The sequence below is a fragment of the Anolis carolinensis genome, chromosome 1 (assembly GCF_035594765.1).
Source record: "Anolis carolinensis isolate JA03-04 chromosome 1, rAnoCar3.1.pri, whole genome shotgun sequence".
Lineage (NCBI taxonomy): Eukaryota > Metazoa > Chordata > Lepidosauria > Squamata > Dactyloidae > Anolis > Anolis carolinensis.
Window position 1 is genome coordinate 259119569 of NC_085841.1, and position 24874 is coordinate 259144442.

Consider the following 24874-nt stretch of genomic DNA (forward strand, 5'->3'; position numbering starts at 1 on the left):
GGACACTATTTACAAAATGGGACCTATGCATTCACAGATTTGGTATCCACAGGGGTTCCTGGAATCAACCCCCAGCAGGGCTCATTATACTAGCATCTTTGGTTTCTTGAGGTTCATTTTAAAATTCCACAACTAATGCAAGAAAAATAATCTCTTAAAGAACATCTGAACAATAACACTATTTCCAGTTGTGCTATGCTTGATAACAAAAACAAAAAGATAGCCAGACATATTGAGCCAATGTAATTTATGAAATATATTAAAAGATAAAAATAAATACAAATATGTACACATGAGGTACATCTAAAGAGAGCTATGCTAAAGGATGAACAGATCAATGTTCTCACAATCACAGGTCAAGACAGCTAAACCAATTAATACTTAACTAATCAACTCTTTCAATCATCCTGCCAGTTACATACACCAGAGGAGAGTCTCTGCTTCAGTTCAGATTCCCAGCAGCAGGAAGGAGGATGAAAGCTTTTTCCTCCCACCATGCATTTCAAGTAACGGAAGGGGATGCCTGATCACAGGCAAAATCCTTGCATGCAATTTCTCTCCTTCAAACAAATGGAATAAATGATACAAACAAACCTTTGTTGTGCTAGAGCATTCATGTGAAAACTTAGATTTTCATTCTTTAAAACGTATTGTGAAAAGATGGGACAGTTGCCTGTTTTCTTATATGTGATGGCTATCACTTTTTGTCAGATACAAACTGGGAGTGGCATTGTTGAAGAGCAAATGTATCTCCTAAGATATTCTTTGGGACCTCTTCCTCAACTCAGTGATGCCTTCTAAGGCTGTGGAGGATAGAGACCACTTAGAGAGAATATTCTCTCTGGTTACTGAGAAAATTAAAAGAACCAAAACAACAACAACCAAAGTTCTTAACAAATTCCTTTCAGAAATTTAAACGTGAATGTGTCTAAGAGTGGCCTTTACAAACCAGCCACAAAGCTTGTTCTTTCTCTCAGTGTAAACATAGCAAAACAGCACTCTGACATTGCAGCTTAATTGTGAGATAAATGATTGTCCTTCAGCTCTGGGGCTTTCACAAGTGACATTACATTTCCATTTTCACAGTAATTTCTCATTATTAATTCTGCTTTCCTCCTTTTCCTTCTGTAAGCTGTCACTATCATGCAAAACAGGATGGCCAGGCTTTGATCTCACACATGGAACAAGCAATATGGACTCATAGGTAAATGATGAACTTTTCCTAACAAACTGGATCCAACCCATCCCTCAGCAAACTGACCCAAACTATGCTTCAAATGCAGCAGTTTAACAAGTTGAAACTGGGAAAGAATTTCAGGGCCCCCCTCCCCCCTCCCAGAATTGATTAGCAATTGTCCAGTTTGCCCATCGGATCCCAAATTCTTCCTTAGCACATTAACTGCCCTTTTGTCTTGATGCGTCTTCATTACTAATGTTGGGATTCTCTCTCAAGGTGCTGCTGCTTCTTATCCATGTAGATAAGCATCAAGCCAGATTTCCCCAGAATCCTTCAGAGAGCTGCAAAACAGTGAGTAGGGCTTTAATTACAGAAGGAGAAAGGATACTGCTTCTTGCATCAACAAATAAAGCTGCAAGGAGATGCTGGTAATAAATACATTGTTATTGTTATTATAATAAAAAAGTTTTGCATATCCCTGGCACATATCCTGCTAGCTCACACTTGGGTTATAAGTTTTCTGTTGTCCACATTTTTAAAGAAATGTTGACATTTGTAAGGCTTTCTTTATGCTAGTTATTGTTATAAAAGAAAGGCATTTATTAAAAATGAACCATTTTCTACAGAAAAAAATTGCAAGAGAACGTTTTCCACCCTTTTTTTTGCCTAGTTGTTCAGGGGGATTCACCCCATAGATACATGTTGAGGGAACATGTAGGATTGTTTACTGTTGTATGTGCCTTCAAGACTCAGTTATTTCCACCCTTCTAGAAGCCCTATCAACAATTTCTCCCTAGATATTTTTATGTCTCACAAGTCAGGGCCACAGAATATGAAATGTTAAGAAATTGATTCTTGGATCGCCCAATATGTAAGGTTTTTATTTAAAGCAGTCACTGGCTGGGAATTCAGGTTAGAAAAGGGTTAAGAAGATTGTTGTGTCTTGTTTGGCGTGGGATCAAGTCAGGTAAAGGAACACACACTGCTGGCTCTCCAGTTCTGCTCTGTTCAGTCATTAAAAGCTGTTCAAAGTTAACAAAATTATCTCTCTTTTTCTTGTACTTCCCCTCCAGTTATTCACTGCCTCCTGCCAAATAGCAGTATGTGCCATACTTACTGCAAGATGCCTGCAAAGGCGCCGAGCAGGGTTTTGGTTTGATATTCAATGCCATGCTTCGCACAGAGTGATTTCACAAGAGGAGCCACCTTCCAGTAGTTGTGGCGAGGCATTGTGGGGAAAAGGCTGTGGAGACGAAGAGGGGGAAAGTTCAGCGGAAACATAACCCGGTGTCATATTTAGAGCTCTGATCCCATTCACAATACATCTCTGCAAAAACACATGCTGAAAATGACCCCCAAAGCTTTTGTTGCCTTGGCCACATCTTACTTACTGATGCTCAATCTGGAAATTCAGATGGCCAGTGAACCAATCATTGAATAGGGATTGTTCCACATTACATGTTGCCTGGAGCTATAGAAGAACAAGAAAGGATCGGAAAAACAGTGGATCCTCTTTAGGGTTATCATGCATTGCTAAGGAGACTATACATAAAGAGAGACAGTCTTGTTCACACATCTCCTGATTTCTCCTCTAGCATGATCCATGAGATCTGTTCAGTGTAACATACACATAAGTTCAAAGATCTACACCTTTTTTCCCTTATCAACACCACCTCGATAACCAGGAGTCATGTTGTACCTTGTTCATGATGCTACATTGGAAAGATAGGAAGCTGTATTATTCGATGGTCCATATATCCCAGGAATACATGCTGCCTGGCAGCACCCCTTTAGACTTCCAGATAGGAAATTTTCTTTACACTGATCTGGAAACACAAGGGATATTGAACTAGGACTTCCTGCCCGCAAACCATGTTCTCTAACACTGAATTATGGCCCTTTGTGTTCCTCTAGAATTCATGTCCCTTTTTCCCAAGTTATACTTTGCTTAATCTTCCTAGGCTTAAGAGACCTATCAGATAAAAACAAATTCTGTATGTTCCTCAAATTTATAAGACCAGCCTAGACTAACACCAGCTCTGAACTAGCTACTGTTCCCCCTTTCCCGAAATATACATGACTATTTCTACTGAAATAGAAAGGCGGGATGTAAACATTTTAATTAAAACTTTGAGGGCATATCCAAAGTTGTCATGATTCCCAGCTCTATCAAAATCTAAAATGTTCCAAAATCCAAATTTTCCACATGGGTGACCGAGATAACAACACCTTTGCTTTCTGAAGCACAAATTGCTTCATGCTTAGACTTGGGTCTCATCTCTAAGGTATTGTATCACATATATGCAAATATTTCACAATTCTTATTCTAAACAGTTTGTTTAAGAGATACCCAATACTCAATCTATGTTACAAACAATGCTGAAGCTGGAGTAGTGTGCGATACATGTGCGCACACGGATAATCACTCATGATAATGAAGGAAAGTTAAATGGAAGATGCTAGTGATCCAAGGCCTTCCTATTTTAAAAATACAGCACTCTTTCTTGTCAGAAAGCAACTGTGAAGTATCTCATAAATCAATAATTTGAACAACAGAAAAGATTCTTACCTGCATAGTCACCCAGTCCACATTTTTATCATAATCAATATTCATTGGGATGTGGTTCATTTGAGAAACCCAAGTAAACCAGCATGACTCTAGGAGCCTGTGGAATGAAATGCATGGAAGAAAATGTTATAGAATCCACATATCATACACATTACGGCATAGAAGCTATACACATACACACACACAATATGGACATGGTGTAAAGCCTTAATGGGACTTGCGTCTGAATAAATGTATTTGGGATCCCATTTTTAAAGCTCTCAGCCAGTCCTACACAATCTGTGGCCCTTCAGGTGTTTTGACTTCAGCTCCCAGAATTCCTGACCATTGGACAAGCTGGCTAGGGCTTCTGGGGGTTGGATGCCCAAACACCAGGAGGTTCACAGACTTAAGAAGCTTGCAAAGGACTAGTTTTCTATGGTGGTGAGATGTGAGGAAAGAGGCTATGCTGTGGCAGCAGTGCTGCTAGTAGGGCCTTCCATGTTAGACAGGTTTCTGCTTGGGAGCCAGACTAAATGAGCCAAACAGTTACTGGGCTGCAGCAATAGCACTGGGTGTCGCTGACAGATAATATCCGAAATACAACAGCTGTGGCACCACAGCCAGTATATTACCACTGTGCAAAAGGCAATAAATGCCTTTTGGATTTTTTTTTTACCATAAAACACTATGATGAGAAAATGCAAAGAGAGATAATGCCAGAAGATGAAACTCCCAGGTCAGATGGCATTCAAAGACCTACTGAGGTACAGCCAAGACAACTATAAGTAGAGTGTTAGCTGATGATGCAACTGGAATCAAGTTGAAAGGATATTCAGCTGTTGAGGTGCTCAAAGGTGAAATGAAAGTCTGAAGCTGCACAACACATATTATACAACATCAAATGTGATAAGAGGAAGCGAGACATAGTAAAACAAGAAACTGACTGTATGAACATTGCAATACTTGGGGTGAATAAGATAAAGTGGACAGAAACAGAACATTGTGACTCAGATAATTAATTACACAGTGCTTTATCCAGGAAATGAAAATCTAAGAAATGGGACAGCATTAATAGTGAGGAGCTACAAAAGCAGCTAAAGGATATAATGCAGTCTGACCAAATAAAAAGACATTATGAAAAGTCCATCAATATAATAACAATACAAGTTTATGTTCCAACTACACATGCAGAAGACAAAATTGAAATGTTCTATGCTGGAGGCTAGGAGCCTTTGCAACATAGAGAGCTGTGTCTCACAGTGAAAGAGGGTGCCTCTGAGGATGATGGGCAGTCTTATACTGGAAATGTTTAGAGCAGGGGTCCTCAAACTTTTTAAGTGGAGGGCCGGTTCATGGTCCCTCAGGCTGTTGAGGGGCCAAATTATCATTTGAAAAAAAAAACACTAACAAATTCCTATGCACACTGCACATATCTTATTTGTAGTGCAAAAAACCAAACAAACCCCAACAACAACTATTTATTTATTTGCTACATTTATACCCCACCCTCTCTCACCCCGAAGGGGACTCAGAGCGGCTTACAAGTTGTATGTACATACAATATATAATATTATTGGCATAGCATAATATTAGCATTATGTATTACTATATTGTCCTATACCACTATACCATAATATTATTAGTAATATTACATTTAATATATAATATATAATTAATATTATTATATCATATAATTATTAGTATTGTATTACATTATAATATTAGTATCAATATTATATGTATACACAATGTATTCAATTATTACCATAGCACAGTATTAGTAAATGAAAGAACAATACAATATTTAAAAATAAAAACAATTTTAACCAACATAAACCTATCAGGATTTCAATGGGAAGTCTGAGTCTGCTTCTGGCCAATGAGAGAGCCAAGTTAAGTAGGATTGTTGGTATTGTGTGCCTTCAAGTCATTTCAGACTTTGGGTGAGGCGAAGTCTAAAACTAAGAGCGGGGGCCAGGTAAATGACCTTGGAGGGCCACATCCGGCCCCCGGGGCTTAGTTTGGGGACCCCTGGTTTAGAGGCTTTCCTGGACAACCATCTAGTGGAGATGCTATGTAGTTGCAAGCAGTACTGCATATTTAGATTGAACTAAATGAACTCCAAGATCCCCACCAGTCCTAAAGTTTTATGATTCCATGTCCTGGCCCGATTATATATGTATTGTACATAGCAGGCCATCCTGTGGCTATGCCTTATCAATTACATGTGATAACCTTTCTCCTTCTGATGCTATCACTTACAAACACCGATATGATATTGATCTCACATGCCTTAGATTGTATTTTGAATAAGCAATCAAGTATAACCCAGGCTTATGCCACATTATAATAAGCAAAACAAAACTTTGGAGTTACACTCTGATGTAATGGAAATTGTACTCAAAGCTGGTTATAACTTCTAAGAAAAACATCAACTATCAACTCACGTATGATTCAATATAAAAAAATCAAGTAGGGGAGACTCCAAGAATTATAAGGATGCTGAGTTTAAGTTTTACCTGGAGAGCCAGTAGTATGCCATAAAACACTTAAATCCCATAAGGGGAATATAGATAAGGCAGACTCTGATGTTGTAAGTCACAATCAAGGCCAGATCCTGTTAAAAGAGATAAACAACAGACAATCTTTAAGTCAGAGCCATTAGACTACACACAAATTGGTGTGCTTTAGATTAAATTCCAGTGGGACTTAAAGATAATGTAAGAGTGCCTACCAGCCACTCTTTGCGCTTGATTGAAGAGTAGAATATGGAGATCTGGAAGAAGGGAACTAGCAAAGTTGGGGCCATGACTATTGAAGAAAAGAAAAAAACATGTTGGAATTCAAATGACTTTTATTCGGAACATGCATACTTACAGTATTTTCCTTTGGAATGGTTCAATATGGCCAATTAGTAGGGAGATTGAGGGTTTTTTTTGGCTTTCCAGATGGTTTGGATTAACACTCCCATAATGCTGGCTGGGATTTCTGGAAGCTGAATCCAAACATCTGAAGGGACAGCCTTATTTTTGGTGCCATTTACAGGGATGGAAATTCTATTTCCCAATGCTCATTTCATTGTAATGTGTTTTAATTTTGTACTGTATATTATTTGTTTACTGGGCTTGGTCCCCATGTAAGCTACCCCAAGTCCCTTCAGGGAGATGGAGGCGGGTTATAAGAATAAAGTTATTATTATATTACGTATTTCATTTTCAGTTGAAAAATGTCAGGAAGCTGTTCAAAAGAATAATTGATCTGCACACATTTCTCCCTAAAACCTAAACTTTCCAAATTATGTAAAGAAATACACTCGGTGTGTGCTTGTTTGGTAAGCACAAGTATAAAACCCCAATGTTTTCTGAAAATATAATTTGTGTGTTTAGAAAGAAAAAAGACTGTGTATTTCTCCGCAAAATAATTTTCCAAAAATATTCTTATAATGGAATACTCTGGAGAATTATCTTATTCCACAGCAGGGACAAAAGAACTAGAGTAATGACCTTGAACATGGAGATGAAATAGTGGAAGATGTATTTCTCCAGTCAAAAGGAGTCCCTTTTTCTCATTTTTACCTGTTCTTCATTTTACATTCCTTTCCACACCTTATTCCCTTTTATCTACTCAAAGTGGGAGTCTAATAGCAAAAAATAACTAATTTTATCCAGCCCTGACTTCTTTATGATTATGCTAACTTTATGGTTATGCTAACTTAAGCTTGTTACTCGGGACTATGTTTCCAATGCTCCAACTTCTACAATGAATGAATGCACCTCTCACATAGCAATGTGTTCTTCTCACATTACACCTTATTTTGAATCCTTTGAATTTCAAATTCTTTTGGCCTGGATGCTATAACCTGTACTCTTCCCCTGTCATTTAGGAACTATTAAATCAGATACAGGAGGCAGAAATATTGCATCATTTTTCAGTGGCAGTGATACTTACAGAAGAAGTACTTATGTTGGTAGTTGTAAGGCATGAACTTCTTCTTCTTCATCCCAAGCTGTGAAGAAAGATGCATCATTTGGGCAATAGGCAACCATTCCGCCTTTTACCACAGTTTACTGTTACATTGGTATCATTCCCCTATTCATAATACATGCATGAGCATTACTTCTGTGTCTCTTTAGGCTCAACCTGAGAATACAGGTATGAAAACTGAAACAAAAGCTAGATTATAAATTTATGAAAATACAGGCCCCTGGTACTGTGTGCAGCATGGCCAATGAAATGGCCAATTTGGGAAATTGTGTCCAGAACGTTATTTATGACATCCGCTGCCTGCTTTTCTGCTTGCTGGGGCTTGACAGTTTCCTGTTGAAACTAATCCAGCCTCAGGTATCTTATTTAAAGTAATGGTTTATTCACAACTTCTAATTAGATGCTCTACTTAAGCATTCTTTCTGTAATATATACACTGTAAACATACCTCTGCAGCCAGTGTCTTTCCCAAAGCAAACAGAATGGGGTGCATATTGAGATCAGGGTCTTTACGAAAGCAGTTAGGTTTAGCATGGTGCTGGAAATGCAGATAATTCCACCACTGGGCTGGCATTCCCTGTTGGAAAGGAGAATACTGGATTTAGAACCCATATGCCTTCAGAAAGTTAGCTGACTCCTAAAGGAAAAGTTATTTACCTTCACTAGGCTCATTAAGATCTTGTGAGTCACATGATTCCATTTGGATGTACTGAGGACAGAAAGGTGCCCAAGGTCATGCTGTAACCAGGACATCTGGGTCTATAAAACAAGGGACCATTTAGAAACAAGTCTCACATTCAGTGCAAAACCAATAAAAAGTGGGGTCAATGCAACATTTTTTTTACAATTCCTGTGAGAGCACCTATACGAAATTCAGTAACACTGCAAGATTTAACAATGGCCTCATTTGAGATAACACTAAAAATACATGTTAATTTGAGCTAAATGTAAGAGTTGGCTCCATTTGTTCATCATTATATCTAAACTGTAATGTGTCTTAACTGTAGTATACAATAGAAAGCTAGCTATTCAACCCAGTTTATGCTTCATTCTGTCATTCTTGCAGCAATCACGAGACCTCCGCTGAAAGAAGGAAAATATGTATCCATCCACCAGAGACAGCCATATATTATGATCTGGCCAAATCAAACCATTTGGCAACTCACAATCCAAGAAGTCCTTTTGAGCACTAACACTCTATGGTTTGTAAAGAAAATGGTACTGGGAATTCATTTTTATTATGAATCTCTGACCCTAATTCACGTGTAACCCACAGGTAAGGCCAGGTGTGCTACACATACTCAGGCATTCTTTAAGCAGCCTGGAGAATAGGAGGAAAAAAGCTTCAGCCTTGGGACCTCTGAAAATGATGCCAGAGGCCTACACTGGTGAGGAATCCTTCTGTAGCAGTGGAAGGGAACAAAACTGTTCAGGGATGAAGGGCCTTCTCATTCTCCCACTCCCTCCTCTGTGTATCCACAGCCAATGTATGCTTGAAGTCTCATACTAGAACATCAACTTTCTTTAGCCAGCAATGATGTCTAAAAAATTTCTATTAAACCAGAGTCAAAAACTAGGGGGGGGGGGGATGCAGCTCCCCATACTCTGTTGCAGATTTTTTTTAATGGAAAGAACTGGAACCAGACATTTTGGGGTGGGGTGGTGTTTCTCCCCACAATGAGGTTAAATCAACAATTGCCACTTCTGCCTTGCCCAGTTTTTTGCCTAGTATTGAAAAGAAGGCAATAGAGGACACGGGCCACATGGAGAAAAAGTTGTATAGGAAGTCCAGTGTGCCCCAGACTTTGTTCACCCAATGGAGGCATAACAACATGAACCCTAGGGCATCTTGAAGGGTGAAATACTTATTAGACCCTTATCTATTCCACTTCATCAGAAGCATGGGATATTACATAAGCTTATGGGTATATATATGTATCCAGAGGACAGAAAGGAGTAATTAGTGGTTATTGGTGGATTGGACTGGGACCAAGTCTTGCTTGACTTCAGTTGTGAAACCAACCTAGTTTTGTAAGACAAGCCAGAGGTTATGTTTCCTTATACAGAAACCAGTCTGTTGGTGGAGCTTATTATTTTACAATCTTCGATTCCATTATATGAAAGAAGAGAGCTTGCTGGACAAACCTAGCCAACTCAGATCTGCTTCCAAGATGGCACAGAGGAGGTCCTACAAGTCCCCTTCACTTTCACTTATGATTATTCTGTGACAAACTAGAAACAGTATTCACCTCATTGATAGGGTGGGGAGAACTGGAAAAGGGTGTGTTGCTACCATTTTCGTAATAATTGTCGCCACATCAGATGTGATTAATATGGCACCATTTAGTGTTGCTTGACTGCAACTCACAACAGCCAACAGTGGCTGTCGCATCAACATTATGATGGAAAGTATGATGTTCTCCATGAAATTAGAGTGCCACAAAAATGTGTCAGGGAGGGATACTTGCCAGATAGGCTATTAACTTTTGTGCCTTGCTTTTTTGATGATTTTACAGCTGCAGGAGAGGGGCTGGCAAATAACTAAGCTAAGAAGTCTGACAGGGAAGCTGATTTTCATTGAAAAAGAGGAGTAATACAGTAGAGTCTCAGTCATCTAACATAAATGGGCCAGCAGAACGTTGAATAAGCGAATATGTTGGATAATGAGAGATTAAGAAAAAGCCTATTAAACATCAAAATAGGTTATGATTTTACAAATTAAGCACCAAAACATGTTATACAACAAATTTGACAGAAAACGTAGTTCATTACACATTAATGCTATGTAGTAATTACTGTATTTACAAATTTAGCACCAAAATATCACAATGCATTGAAAACATTGACTACACAAATGCGTTGGATAATCCAGAATGTTGGATAAGTGAGACTCTACTGTATCTTGAACAGAAGCTAGGTGATCTGTTCTTGTGCTTATTAAATATCCACTGAGGTACATCATATAGATTGCCAACAGATAATGAGGACTGACTCATGAAATTCAGAATACATAATGGGACCCCCCCCCCCATCTTATTGAATCCTACCTTAGATATACCTACAGTAGTCTCACTTATCCAACACTCGCTTATCCAACGTTCTGGATTATCCAACGCATTTTTGTAGTCGATGTTTTCAATATACCGTGATGTTTTGGTGCTAAATTCGTAAATACAGTAATTACTACATAGCATTACTGCGTATTGAACTACTTTTTTTGTCAAATTTGTTGTATAACATGATGTTTTGGTGCTCAATTTGTAAAATCATAACCTAATTTGATGTTTAATAGGCTTTTCCTTAATCTCTCCTTACTATCCAACATATTTGCTTATCCAACGTTCTGCCGGCCCGTTTATGTTGGATAAGCGAGACTCTACTGTACTTATGTTTGCATATTTGGGCGCTAACTTTAAAGCAGCAGCTAATTCATATGATATCAATGTTCTGTGGAAATTTTCCCATGTTCCAAAAAGATCTTGTCATTAGTATGAGACCTTTTTAAAAAAAAGATAAATAGGACAAAGACCAGAATTGCAAAGATCCAACTGCATAATTTTTGATGGTATCCCAAATTCATTGGTTTTGTGGAATTCCTTAAACCCTCAGATTAATTTCAAACAGATCAATTTCAAAGATGATTTCCACATTATACCTGAGCAATGGTAAAACATGCAACGCCTACAAAGAATGGTAATGAGGATGCCCCAAAGTACCAGATGGTTAACCAGGCAGCAACATCCAGCACTATGATATGAACGAGCATCAGGAAGAAGAAGAGCCTATTTGGCTTCAGAAGTCCCATCTTCTCAACGGTGGCACGCAGCTCCCGGAAATCATTAACTAGTAATTGCTGTTGAAAACCCAAACAACAGATATTTTAAAAATCAGGTAAGAAGATATTATTACCGTCGCCTAACTATATGCATGAGCAAAAAGATGGCATATAAATATTGGCTGTATTGACCGTATAGTAATAATTTCATTTCTTGAACACCTTTTCCCACAAATACTGTATTACAGATAACATATATATCATCCTAGAATAAAGCAAGAAAACAGAGTAGTAAGCCTTTCTTTTCAAAATAAGTGGATAGGAAAGAAGATTTTGGAGGAAAAAATGAAAAGTTTCTTCCCTTCATTCCTTGGATGCAGGTTATAAAATCATATGGCTGCACAATTTTACTTAGGACTTATCTACAACAGCCATTTAATCTGGGCCAGTAAGGAAATTTATATAATTCTAGTAATACTCAGGACTAGCCCTGCCATACACTCCATGCCCAAGTTTTGGTGGGGTGGAGTCTACATGATTCAGCTGGATCTTCTCTTATTTTCAACAGATATAATTGTAAAATTCTGGTAAATTTCTCTAAACTTATTGTCAAGCTACAAACCAAGGTCATGATCTTGTTAGATTCATTAAAAAATATTTCTGGAGAACTATTCCCTCAGGGCACTGTGGACAATTGGAATATACAATTAGTGAAAAGATACTTTTTACAATTACTGTAAACATACTGAGCACGTTTTGCCACAAAGTCTGAAGCCATAAATTCAGTCTTGGAGGACATATGCAGCCCCAGTGACAGTTTAGCTACCTATGTCACAGAGTTTTGGTTTCTACATTACCAGCTGCAGATGTCATGACATTCAAGGAAAATTCAGTAGTACAGTAATTATATGCCACATATTTTGGCATGCAGCTATTAGTACACAATAGAAATTTAAGTTATCTGATTTTTTTCCACTACACAAATTTTCAAAACCACAGAAAGATATATTATTTCCTATGTTCTAATCTTTAATTAACACTCACATTTTTGCTTGGCTCAGAACTAGGTTGATCTGGTGCCAGTTCCCCTATCAGCAGGGAATTCAAGTACTTGCTCACTTGAGCTTTATGAAGGTGAAATGCTGTGAATGCATCCTGGGAGAGAAAAGACATTGCAAACATGGAATGGAATGAGAAGCAAATACAAATCTATGCAGACAGAGAACATGATGAGTGGCCTCAAAGAGGTAGAGTTTACAGCATACCCTATAGACATAACTTCACTCACATTAAAAAGTTGAATTCAGGGGCTAGCAGTGTACCTCATAATCATTTCATCTGGTTTCACATCCCTATGTGAGGCTCTAATACTTAAGATTCTTGCAGTTCGAATACCTGTTACTTCTTTCTTTTAACTTTCATCCATTCTGCACACATTTGCTAAGAAGCTATAGCCAACTATGGCTTCTTGGCATTGGTACATACAGGGGAAAATCCTCGTTGTAAGGCTTATCCACTATTTTAAAAAACCTTCCCATCTGAAAATGTGTATGATGAAACAGGCTATTCTCCCTGATCTCCCAGAAGTACCGTAAGTGGCTACAACCTTTTCAATGTGTTGTCGAAGACTTTCATGGCCGGGATCACAGGGTTGTTGTATGTCTTTCGGGCTGGGCTGTGTGGCCATGTTCCAGAAGTATTCTCTTCCTGACGTTTCACCCACATCTATGCAGGCATCCTCATACCTCACAACCTCTGAGGATGCCTGCCATAGATGTGGGCGAAACGTCAGGAGAGAATACTTCTGGAACATGGCCACACAGCCTGAAAGACATACAACAACCTTTTCAATTTAACTTTCTTCTTTTTCATTTACAGATTGCAAAGTCCCATTTTTCACTTTCCTCACCATAGTTTTCGTATGTGTACAGTCCTTTAAATCCTTGTAGTTAAGTCAAAGCGCACAATAAAATAGTAATGTAAGGGCCTTATCACGCTATGGCTTGAAGAGTAGGCAAAGGGTATGCATCCCACTGAAATCCTTTGGTTGGCTCCTGGAGAATCCTGGGGCTTGTAGTTCAGTGAGGCCCAGGATTTCTCTGACTGACCATTTTAAAGCCCCTCCCTAAATTACAAATCCCAGTATTCTGCAGGAGGCTGCCACAGGATTTCTGATGGGATGCATGCTTTGCTTACTCTTTAAGCAACGGTGTCATTAAAATTTTAAGCCCCTTCTGCACTGACATATAAACTCCAGATTATCTGCTTTGAACAGGATTATCTGTCAGTGAAAAGGGGACCTAGGTAACTCAGTTTCAAATAATCCCTTCCTTCTAGACATGTGAAATCATATTACATTACAGAATGGAGGCTTTTGTCTCCCTATCGCTTGGTTTGCTCCAGCAGAATTCTTGGAAATGTAGTTTAGGGAAGCTAGGATCTCTCACACCGAGAGTTCCAAAAGGCCCTGCCCTAAAGTACATTTCCCAGAATTCTGTTCTATAACGGTAATGTGATCTTGTCTGAAGCATTTGGACATTACTCTTCTTTATGCACATTTTTCTTATTGTAAGCACCACTGCCACCCTCTGTGTGTGTATGCATATATACTACACCCACTTTGTATATATGTCTCTGGCTGCCTGTTTATCTACAAAATGTATTCTATATCCCTGTGCTTCTTAAGCTATCTGACATGAAGGGCCAGCAGGGTTTCCCACCAAATGGGGCAGAGACTGGCTCCATAATTGTGCCCTTGACTTCAACTGGTTCTTCTTTACCGGAAATTCACTGAGACTTTGTGGACCAATACCACTGGACCACCATCTGAATAACACTGCTCTATCCTCTTTTTAGATAGACAAATAAAGTAACCAGGAAGCTTTCTGAATATTGGCAGAAGCACAAGACAATCTTATTTGTTTAAAGTCTGATGACATTAAGACAAAAGTCAGATCACTGATGTTATTTGGACACTTTGTTAAACAAGAACTTTGCTTCAGATCAGATTCATAACCATCTGCACAAACCCCATGCAAAGTACTCTACCACACACTTTCATTATATTTCTATGCATCAGCAGTACCTGTTACTACAATAAATAGCATTTTGCAAACATGTCACCGAAGTAATCTACATTTCAATAGTTTTATACGTTCTACATTTTAAAATTTTTGTTACAGTTTTGAATTTCTAAATGTTCCTAAATTATTTATGTTTATTTTCTCTCAATACTTAACTGAAAGCTTGGGAAATTGGGTACGATATAAATATTTAAAAATAACTATTTTTCAAAGAGGAAACTACTGCAAATTGATTGCTCTTAAATAATGTAAAACAAGAGTAGCTTCTGAAAACATCGCAACACAAAACATGTCAACCTCAAAAATTATGTTAGAAAAGGTATATATACACAGCAATATACTATTTAACTTTGGTAAATGAAAAAGGATGACAAGACCCATTTTCTTCTTTGGGGCAAAATTTAAATGACACAATACACACAGAAAAGTAGGTAAGTAAGTAAATAATGTTTTGTTAGGATGGTAACTTTGGGGCATATTTGAAAAACTGGATTAGGTCCTCTAACAATTTCTATAAAATAAACCTATCAATCTGTTCCAACAAAACAAACAGAATCACATAGCACATTTAAAGATCAACACATTTGACTACAAAATAAACTTTATTTACTCAGAGGGATATCCAGATTTTCAAGTATGCATAAAGTACATGTGATCAGGGTGAGAGTAAAACCACAAAGTCAAAAATATTATTTAATTTTTACTCTCTATTATTTATTTTCTAATCCCACTAGTATTTCTTCCTCAATCAAAAGTATTCTGTACATACAGTAACACTATATATCTGGTGCAGTGAGTGCTAATCAATTTAAGCTCATTCTGTCATAAATGTGTTAATTTCCAAAATACCACTGGGCTCTATTGGTTTTCCCAGTTATGTGGGATGCAGTGGAACTGATATTTCAATGCATATGCATTTGCTAAAAAGAAAGATGGTTGACTTCATGCATAGGATTTTTTAAAAAATGAAACAAACATGATGCCGTGATAGATGCAATCTTTACTAAGCTTTCAATCCTTGATCTCAATGGATTTGAGTTCCACAGAAATGATGGCACTTTATCAGACATAGCCATCAGCAATTAGAATTAGCCACATCTGACTAATTATAGCCTAGCAGTTTGTTAGTGGATAAATGCAATGGGCCCTGGATGTGAGTTTTCCAGACTGTATGGCCATGTTACAGAAGCATTTTTTCCTGGCGTTTCACTCACATCTGTGGCAGGCATCCTCAGAGGTTATGAGGTCTGTTGGAAACTAGGAAAGTGTGACTTAAATATCTGTGGAATGATGTCCAGAGTGGGAGAAAGAACACTTGTCTCCCTGAGGCAAATGTGAATGTTGCAATTGGCCACCTTGATTAGCATTGAATGGCCTTTCAGCTTCAAAGCCTGGCTGCTTCCTGCCTGGGGAAATTCTTTGTTGGGAGATGTTAGTTGGCCCTGATTGTTTCATGCCTGGAATTTTCCTGTTTTCTCTGTTTAGTTCTTTATTTACAGAAATGCTGGACCACTCTAACAACCTCAGGCCAAACACAAAGAAGCCATTGAAATCCATAAGCACGTGGACAACTTCAACAAAAAGGAAGAAACCATGAAAATGAACAAATTCTGGCTATTAGTATTTAAAAAAACTCTGAAATCTGGACAGTAAATATAGAATAACACAAAAATGGGGGAGTTCCAAGCAGGAAACAATCAGGGCCAGCTAATCACGTTCCAATAAGGAGGATGCCTGCCACAGATGTGGGTGAAACGTCAGATGAGAATGCTTCTGGAACATGGCTATACAGCCTGGAAAACTCACCACAACCCAATGCACAGGAGTGTTAACCCTTCCCTATGCTATCCAAAGCATGCATGTAGATATGTGTATGCGTGGCTGGAGTTACACGCAGAATCCATGCATAGAGAAAGGACAGTACTCCATATGGAACTACGCTTCATGATTCGCTTAAAAAGGTTTCAATCCCCCCCCCCCCACTTGCCTCTCCAAGTATCTGAATATGGCCCGGATACCTGGAGAGGCAAGTTTTTCTTTGGGCATTTTTTTTTTTTTGAGTGGGGTAAAAATATTTTCAAGTCAGGGGTGGTTGGAATCCGTGGATAGAGGCCCGAGGGTAAGCATATTTGAAAGATGATGACGAAAAGGAAGGCAAGAAGTTGCTCAAAAGCCCAGAGCTAGAAGAATAGGAAAGGCTCCATCTACACCGACCATTTAATGCAGTTCGAAGGTAGCTTCAATCAGCGGTGGCCAAACAACAAACTCCCAGGAAAGACAGCCCTGAACGCGAATCTGGGCTCTGTGGTTTGTGTGTGTCACTACTATCCGAGCCTCAAACTGGATTTCCTATGTAATCGTCTGCACAGGGAAACCACTTTCTTCAATATCGGTTTGAAGCTGCATTAAACTGCCAGCGCAGATGGGGCTGAGGAGAAGTGGGAAGAAGGCCCAAATCGAGGCGGTGGCTGAGGGGAAGAAAGGCTCCCCTCCTGAGGAGAAGAGACCGTGGACGCCCCCGTTTGATTTCCTCCCCAAGGAGCTCTTCGTGAGAAGAAGCGCGGAAAGTAATCCACTTCATGGGATCGCCTCTCTCTTCCACCAACCCTGGGGGGCTTCTTCAGCCCTCGTCCTCGTCCCTCACCGTGGCGTCCTGCCCGGCGTAGTGGCTGATGACGCGGGATCCCCCCGGGTGCCGCTTGTAGAACTGGCTGATGTCGTACACCTTCCGCTCGATCACCAGCCACCGCTCCTGGAGGTAGGGCGCGATCCGGCCCGTGCGCAGCGCGATCTCATCCCAGGTGAAGAAGCGCCGGGCGCAGACCTCTCCGCCATTCGCATTCAAACTCGCTGTCGCCTTCTTCTCCCGGAGCCCCAGCCCGGTGTCCTGCAGCGGAGGAGCCATGGCCCGTGCTACAGCGCGATCCCTCCTGAGGAGGAAGGCAAGGCAGCGCCGGAGAAGCCACGCGAAGCGACGAGCGTGGAAGTCAGGGCGCTTTTATTTACGAGTCCACCCTCTTCGCCCTCCGATTGGCTCCTCGGGATTTCGGGAACGCTAATTGGATAAGAGGTACACCCCTCGCGCGCTCCTTCGCCCGTTCGCCATCGACGCCTTCTGAGGCGCTGCTCGCCTGCCTTCGCCCCCTCCCTTCGTTTACGGCAAAGTTGGGCCCTCGAGGTGTTTTGGACTTGAACTCCCGCCATTCCTAACAACCTCAGGCTCTTTCCTTTCCCCCCTTAGCCGCTTAAGCTTTCATGGCCTTGCTGAGAGAATTCCCCTAGGCAGGAAGCAGCCAGGCTTTGAAGCTGCACGGCTTTTCAATGCTAATCAAGGTGACCAATTGCGCCATTCACACTTTCCTCCAACAGACAAGAGTTGGGTACCTCATACCTCACAACCTCTGAGGATGCCTGCCATAGATGTGGGCGAAACGTCAGGAGAGAATACTTCTGGAACATGGCCATACAGCCCGGAAAACATACAACAACCCTGTGATCCCAGCCATGAAAGCCTTCGACAAGACAAGAGTTCTTTCTCTCCACAGATATGTAAACCCCACTTGCCTAGTTTTCCAACAAACTTCACAGCCTCAGAGAATGCCAACCATAGATGTGGGTGAAACGTCAGGAGAGAATGCTTCTGGAACATGGCCATACAGCCCGAAAAACGCAGGGCAAATGAATATTTAGGCTACTTTAAGTAAGGTAGGGTGCCTCATCTATACTGTATAAATAATGCTATTTGACCCCACTTTAACTGCTATGGAATCCTGAGAATTGTAGTTTCACAAGGGCTTTAGTCTCCTTTGCCAAAGAGTGCTGGTGTGCCTTAGAAGTGATTCCATAGCCGTGGCAGTGAAAGCGGTATCAAACTGCCTTAATTCTACAGGGTACCATGTCAGACCACACAGGGAAGCCATTGAAATCCACAAGCATGTGGACAACTTCAACAGAACAAAATCTGGCTACCACTACTAAAAAAAGCCAAACTTTAAAATCAGGACAGTAAATAAAGAACAACACTCAGAAAATGGGAATTCCGGGTAGGAAGCAATCAGGGCCAGCTAATCATCTGCCAACAAAGGATTCCCCCAGGCAGAAAGCAGCCAGGCTTTGAAGCTGCAAGGCTATTCGGTGTTAAGATCAATTGCAACATTCACACTTGCCTCAAACGGACAAGAGTTCATTCTTTATTATGGTCCATGACCAGCACAAAGTGGGGCACAAATGCCCCGAGAAGGGGAAACACAGTTCCCTAGCGAAGCAGTTATTAAAAAGAGAGATTAGAAAACAGTTTTAAATACAGTTTAAAAACACAGGTCAATGTAGCAGGTATGGAAGGGGGGGTGATAGGAGGGGGTCAAAGCACTGAGGAGGGGCACTAAAGGGGGCAGGAGGGGCGCATTACAAGTCTAGTAGCATTTCAGCTATAACAGGTTGCTCTAGCTACATCATCCCTCTAATTTTAATTGCTGCAGCACAAAACTTAACAATACTGTAAGTTATTGTAGTGCTAGAGTCCGAATGCAGCAGGGTGGAGTAATATTTTTCAGTGCACCCTGGATATTTTAGAAGCCATGGTGTAATGAGATTAGTTTGAAGGTCTCTGTAGAACATGCATTGAAGGTGCACATGCTCAGTTGTTTCTGTGTCCGGACTCATAGGGGCATAAATCTTTCCTTGAAGAGGTTTTTCCGATACCTCCCCTCCAATATAGCCAATAAGAGGGCATGGCATCTTGCCCAGGTAAAAGCCATTTGGAGTTTAGGCACCTCCATGTTTGTTAGATAAGTCATGGAGGCGGTAAGGTATCTATTAGCTTCACTAATAATAATTGCTGGGGCACAGGCTAAATCCGATTGGCGCTCTATGTCCAGGATTCGTTGCTTAATGAGATTCTTCGCTTGATCCCATCCCATGCTTAGCAGTTGTCCTTGGGTGAAACCTACCACTTCATCACATAACTTAAATTCCACTGAGTTCTACACTTAAAATCCGGTATTCCACTGGGTTCACCACATTCATTTTGGTTAAAGTGCAGTTTTTGAGTCTTTTAAATGTTGAGGGTAGCATTTTTTTCCAACGTACCAGGAAGAGGCGAGGAAATTGATTTTTCTCAAAACTCCGGATGTTTTGCCAAATTTCTAAAGAAGTAGCACTAGTTGCTCTCAGGTTAGGATCACCCAATTTGTGGGAGGAGAAATTGGGGGAGGAGTCAAAATAAACTTTTTTGGGCAATTTCCTTTTGCTACCCAAGCAGGAAGGTTTGGTGATTTGTCTGTGTCCTGTGTTGGGAGGGCCAGTGCTGTTGCCTTTTCAAATAAGTTTCCCTCCCTTCTCTTTTCTTTCCCTCCCTGCTGTTGGGAATTGTGGGAGTTGCAGTCCAAAACACCACCAGAGCCTCTGCTGCTGCCATTACAAATGGGTTTCCCTCACATCCCTTTTCTCGCCCTCCCTCCCAACTGTTGGGAATTGTGGGAGTTGAAGTACCAAAAAGCACCAAGAGGGATGGTTGGCGGGGCCAAATGTCTGCAGTATGAAAACCTCTTCATTGAAAAATACGCAAGACAACTGAGTGCACTAAACAGTGTGATTAAAAGATAGGGAAAACTCAATTTTATTACAAAATGGAGTTAGACTAAACTCTGTTCCTCTGAACACTTCCCAGCGTAATCTGATGAAGTGTTGTGATCTTTGCCACTATTTTAGTCCAGGTGGACTGGAAGTCATCCCTCATAGGGGGGCAAGACCATGTGGTAAGAAGGACAGATGTAGCCAGTAGCTGAGAATGGCTGTCCATTAGGGTTGTCCATATTGTCGTAAAAATTCCCCTACCGTAATTATTTCGTATTGTTCCCGTTTTTTGACACAAGTATTGAAACGTTTTCCCTGGGCGCTACTGGCAATGTAATACGATCCATCGTTGGCCCATTCTGTAATTGTGTCTTAAAATTTTCCTTAATTTTTTTCCTCCAAATTTTTTAAAATATATTTTAAATATTATTATTATTATTTTTGTTTCTGCAACCTAACATGAACGGGAGCCTAGCGCAGCCTAACATGGCTCCCGCTCCCTGCCAATCAGAGTCTTCCACGATGGCTAAAAAAGGTGGGGGCTAGCGTCCTCCGCATCCACGTTTAGAATCGCTATAAAAATCGCCTCCGCACGGAGCCAAGCCATTCTGGGTTGGGATACCGAGGAGAGAGGGTGGTTCGCGCGCGCCGTGAAGCTGAGAGGGCAAAGTGACTGGGGGTAGAGGGTTGCTGCAGTGCTTAGATATTGTGTTGGGGGGAAATTGGCTTGGGGCTTGGGGCAGAGTCCTTGCTGTGGATGTTGGGATTTTTTTTTCCCAAAGGAGTCTGCGTCCCTCCCTGCTAGTGCTGAGCTTTGGGTTGGTTCCTTCTCCTGAGGTAGACCTTTTGCCTTTCTATTTTTCCTTTTTTGGAATAAAGCAATCACCCCATAAGCCTTTCTTTCCAAGCCTTAAAAGGAGGGAGCTTGAAAATTATATTTTTCTAAGTAGCACGTCTGCTTCCCTGTAAGCGCTGAGCTCCTGAGGGAGAACTTTTGCCTTTCCTTTTTAAATTTTTCTGGAATAAAGCAATCACCCCATAAGCCTTTCTTTCCAAGCCTTAAAAGGAGGGAGCTTGAAAATTATAGTTTTCTAAGCACGTCTGCGTCCCTGTAAGCGCTGAGCTTCCCTCCCGCTCCGTTTGTAATCCCAAGCCTTGGGCTGAGTTTTATTTCTGCAATCACAAAGTCAGACATTGATTTGATTCAATAGAGGGTCCACAGCAATTTATAGTTTCCAAAGGACGTTGCCAATCCTGTCAAGGCATTGCTTGGCGTGTGCTGCGTTTCTAATCCAAAGTCCTCAGCCGGAGTTTCATTTTTGCAATCACAAGGTCAGCCAGTGGCACCATTGATCAAAAGGTTCAAAGGCAATTTATAGTTTCCAAAGGACGTTGCCAATCCTGTCAAGGCATTGCTTGGTGTGTGCTGCGTTTCTAATCCAAAGTCCTCAGCCAGAGTTTCATTTTTGCAATCACAAGGTCAGCAAGTGGCACCACTGATCAAAAGGTTCAAAGGCAATTTATAGTTTCCAAAGGACGTTGCCAATCCTGTCAAGGCATTGCTTGGCGTGTGCTGCATTTCTAATCCAAAGTCTACACAAGTAGAAGAGGGACTTTTACAGTGATAAGAACCCAATTGAACAGGAAATAAGACTTTCAAACCAGGAACAGGTTTCTTCAAATATTGAAAAATAGTGTATTATAAAAAGTTATGAAAATTCACCAAAGATCATAGGAGACAGGAAACATTCTGCAATTTGTTGAGCAAAGAGTGTGGAATGTGTTCTCCCACTGTACCAAATTTGATGAGAATAGCTCAAGAAATGAGGGCGGGAGACCCCCAGAAAAGTCCCCCCCCCGGTTTCCTGTTTTTTGGCGATTGCGCATGCGCGTCCGCCATTTTAGAAACATTACGAATTTTCAGAAATATCCGAAAATTTTGGGTGAAACATTTAGAAATAATTTCTACATCGAAGAGCCGGCACCCCCTACTTTAGAAACGAGAATTGAAACATTTTTTCCATCGATCGGACAAGCCTACTGTCCATACTCTTGCCTCCACTTTTACGAAGCCTGTCTCCAATCACAGGGTGATTGTGGGAATGTGGGAGAAAGAAAGAGAGAAATGGAGTCATTTCAAAGTCAGCTGAAAAAGTGGTGTGACAGTGGATAATTAATCAGGAATGTCCCTGCCAATTTAGAACAGTTGGAAGTTATGCATAAAGTACATATTGTTTGGAGCATGGAAATTGTAGGCATCAAGATTAGAGGACAATTTAAATTTGGAAAGTATTGACAGTAACAATTCCATTAGAAGACTGGCTACTGCAAAGCTGTTGATGCTGAGAGTGCTATAGCAAGAACTGGAATTGAAGTCCAGGGACTCACAGCTATAAGTGTACCAAGTGACCACTTCGTGAATGGCAGATAATAACAGTAGTGGCAAGGTTGAGCATTGCTTTTTATCCAGAATTCCAAATTCCAAAATACTCATAAATCCAGAACTGTCCATGTTTGTGGCTGGGATAGTGATACCTTTACATTTCTGATGATTCGATGTATACAAATTTAGTTTCATGCACAAAATTATTTAAAATTATTGTGTATAAAATTAAATTCATACTCTGTATGTGCGTGTGTGTATGTGTGTGTATGTATGTAACATGCATGAATTCCATGTTCAGACTTGGGTCTCATCTCCAAGGTATCTCATTATGTAAATGCAAATATCCCAAAATTTAAAAAGATACAGTATCTGGTCCCAAGAGATTTGGATAACAGATTCATTTAAAATATAGTGTAGACCCTACTTGTATCTTCATATCTGTACTGGTATGTGAATTCAATCCCTTGTGGGTCTAATTCTAATTGTTGCATTATTCTTCTTTTCTAGATTTTTGGATAAACATTGTACTGACGTGGCAGCTGTCCTGACATGCATCTGATGTTAGAAGTGTATGTTATTACTGTTACATTTCAAATATTTATTCTACAACAAAATGTGCTTATTTCAAAATATTTTTTTAACTTCAAGGCAACGAAAGGGGGAAAAAAGCATGATTTAAGTTAGAAGTGAACAAAATGTGGCCCTAGGGTCACATTTTGTGTGGTTCCAAATCCCCCAAATTTCTTCCAGACTTCTCTTTATCTGATGAAAAAAAGTCTCTAGGCATTTTGTTTCATATTTTAAATAGGTTGCAGTTGTTAAAATTGCGTTAACTTGCTCTTCATACATACATATCCAGACAATCCCTTGACTTTGATTTTTATTTTGGGTAAGTCCATGGGTAGTCCAAGCACACTTGTCCCCTAGAGCTTCAAGAGTTGCCCAGCCCAATTGTATTTTAAAGCAAACCTATTTTCATTTTCTTTTTCTTTTTCCCCTGTTCCTCTAATAATACAGAATTACAAAGGTTATAATTAAGCATGACACAAGCAGAGAGAAGAGACATTTTAGTTGCATTCATTTTTGAATCAATACGATATAAACGTCTAAAACCCTCCTCCCCTCTCGTAAGATAAATCTGGCGTATGCAACATCTTTTAGACATTTTTGGTTTTGTATGGCCAAGGCAGTGGTGTAGTCGCTGCCTTGGAGCAGGTCCCTTAACACAGAAAATCATTCCGTGAAATATCAAATATCATTCTGTGAATAGTGTGTCTTCTGTTTATGTATTCCTAGCTATAGAAAGTTTAAGAGAGACCTAAACAAGAAGTTGCATGGGTAAGGGCAACCAACCAGAATAAACAGTCTCACACAAGATGTTGGGATAACCGAAGGCCACAACTTGTTTATTGGTTACAATGATAACAGGGTTGGCAGCTATGCATGGGTCCTGGATCAAGGATCTAACAGCCCACTGCTGGCCGATGCAACAAGAAAACAACATCCCTGCCAGATGAGTTGGGCAAGGTATTAAAGGCTGGCTAGCATCCCTGAAGGACAAGTTGTCTGCCATTACTAATCAACTCTTTAAATGCATACCTTCAGGAAACAGTTTTAGAAAGGGCTGTACACTCAAATGAGATAATGATTATCATCCAAAAGATTTGGTCAGCTACTCAAAGTTGGGATCCCTGGACTTTGCCAGTCCTTGAGTTGTTGGTTTCTGGTATGTTTACAAGAAAGGACACAACTATGGCACATTGCTGGTCCCTTACACCAACTAAATTATAGCAGTTTGAGAGCACTTCAATTGGAATCCTGCAGAATTGTTGTTTTATTTTTTTCTCAGTTGGAAATTTCTTATTCACTCACCAGAATAAATCCCACATCTCGTCCTGAGGCACAAAGTCGAGGATTCCAAAGGATGGTCCCTTGGCAAATAAGGTGGGATCAAACTTCTATAAATGTACAGTATGGATAGCCTCCCTAGAGTATTTCCCAGCATCTTATAGCACATAAAGATTCCAGGGTAGATATACAGGAGTTTCTGTTTTCTAATTTATGTATCTATTTCTTCATTCATGCCTTCCCTAGGCCAAGTCCAGTCATATGGGCCAGTCATATATGAAAAGATTGACTTTATCGCTCATTCTCCTTTCATTCTTTAAATCTATGTTGAAAAAGATGAAGGATTCTGCATGTCAATGTCCTCATCTCTGCTGTGCCAATTCTGACTCATTCAATGTGGGTTGCAAACCACACAGGCAGACATGTCTATATAAATAAATGAGGGGTGGTTGCAAGTATTAGCATGTGGGCTATGCGGGTGATGGGTGTATCCCCA

General features: G+C 40.2%; 1 protein-coding gene and 1 long non-coding RNA gene across 4 annotated transcripts; one reads left to right on the forward strand and one right to left on the reverse strand.

Annotated features, from left to right (window-relative positions):
- Positions 1 to 230: 230 nt before the first annotated feature.
- LOC100555547 (acyl-CoA (8-3)-desaturase) lies at positions 231 to 17613 on the reverse strand. 3 transcript variants are annotated; one of them, XM_003224139.4, is made up of 12 exons: positions 17215 to 17613; positions 12532 to 12642; positions 11368 to 11565; positions 8370 to 8471; positions 8161 to 8289; positions 7677 to 7734; positions 6463 to 6539; positions 6248 to 6345; positions 3747 to 3843; positions 2569 to 2648; positions 2295 to 2420; positions 231 to 1518 (listed from the first exon to the last, which is right to left on the reverse strand). In XM_003224139.4, exons 1-12 carry the CDS (start codon positions 17473 to 17475, stop codon positions 1467 to 1469), a joined length of 1389 nt encoding a protein of 462 aa, XP_003224187.1. In that variant the 5' UTR covers positions 17476 to 17613; the 3' UTR covers positions 231 to 1466. The 3 variants fall into 3 exon arrangements, with proteins under 3 accessions (XP_003224187.1, XP_062823534.1, XP_062823533.1); XM_062967464.1 differs by lacking the exon at positions 17215 to 17613 and adding an exon at positions 16785 to 17183; XM_062967463.1 differs by lacking the exon at positions 12532 to 12642.
- Positions 17614 to 17726: 113 nt separating this feature from the next.
- Positions 17727 to 24608, forward strand: LOC134295335 (uncharacterized). Its single transcript, XR_010001881.1, has 3 exons — positions 17727 to 18275; positions 23038 to 23099; positions 24406 to 24608. It is a non-coding gene; the product is annotated as an uncharacterized LOC134295335 (long non-coding RNA).
- Positions 24609 to 24874: the final 266 nt, after the last annotated feature.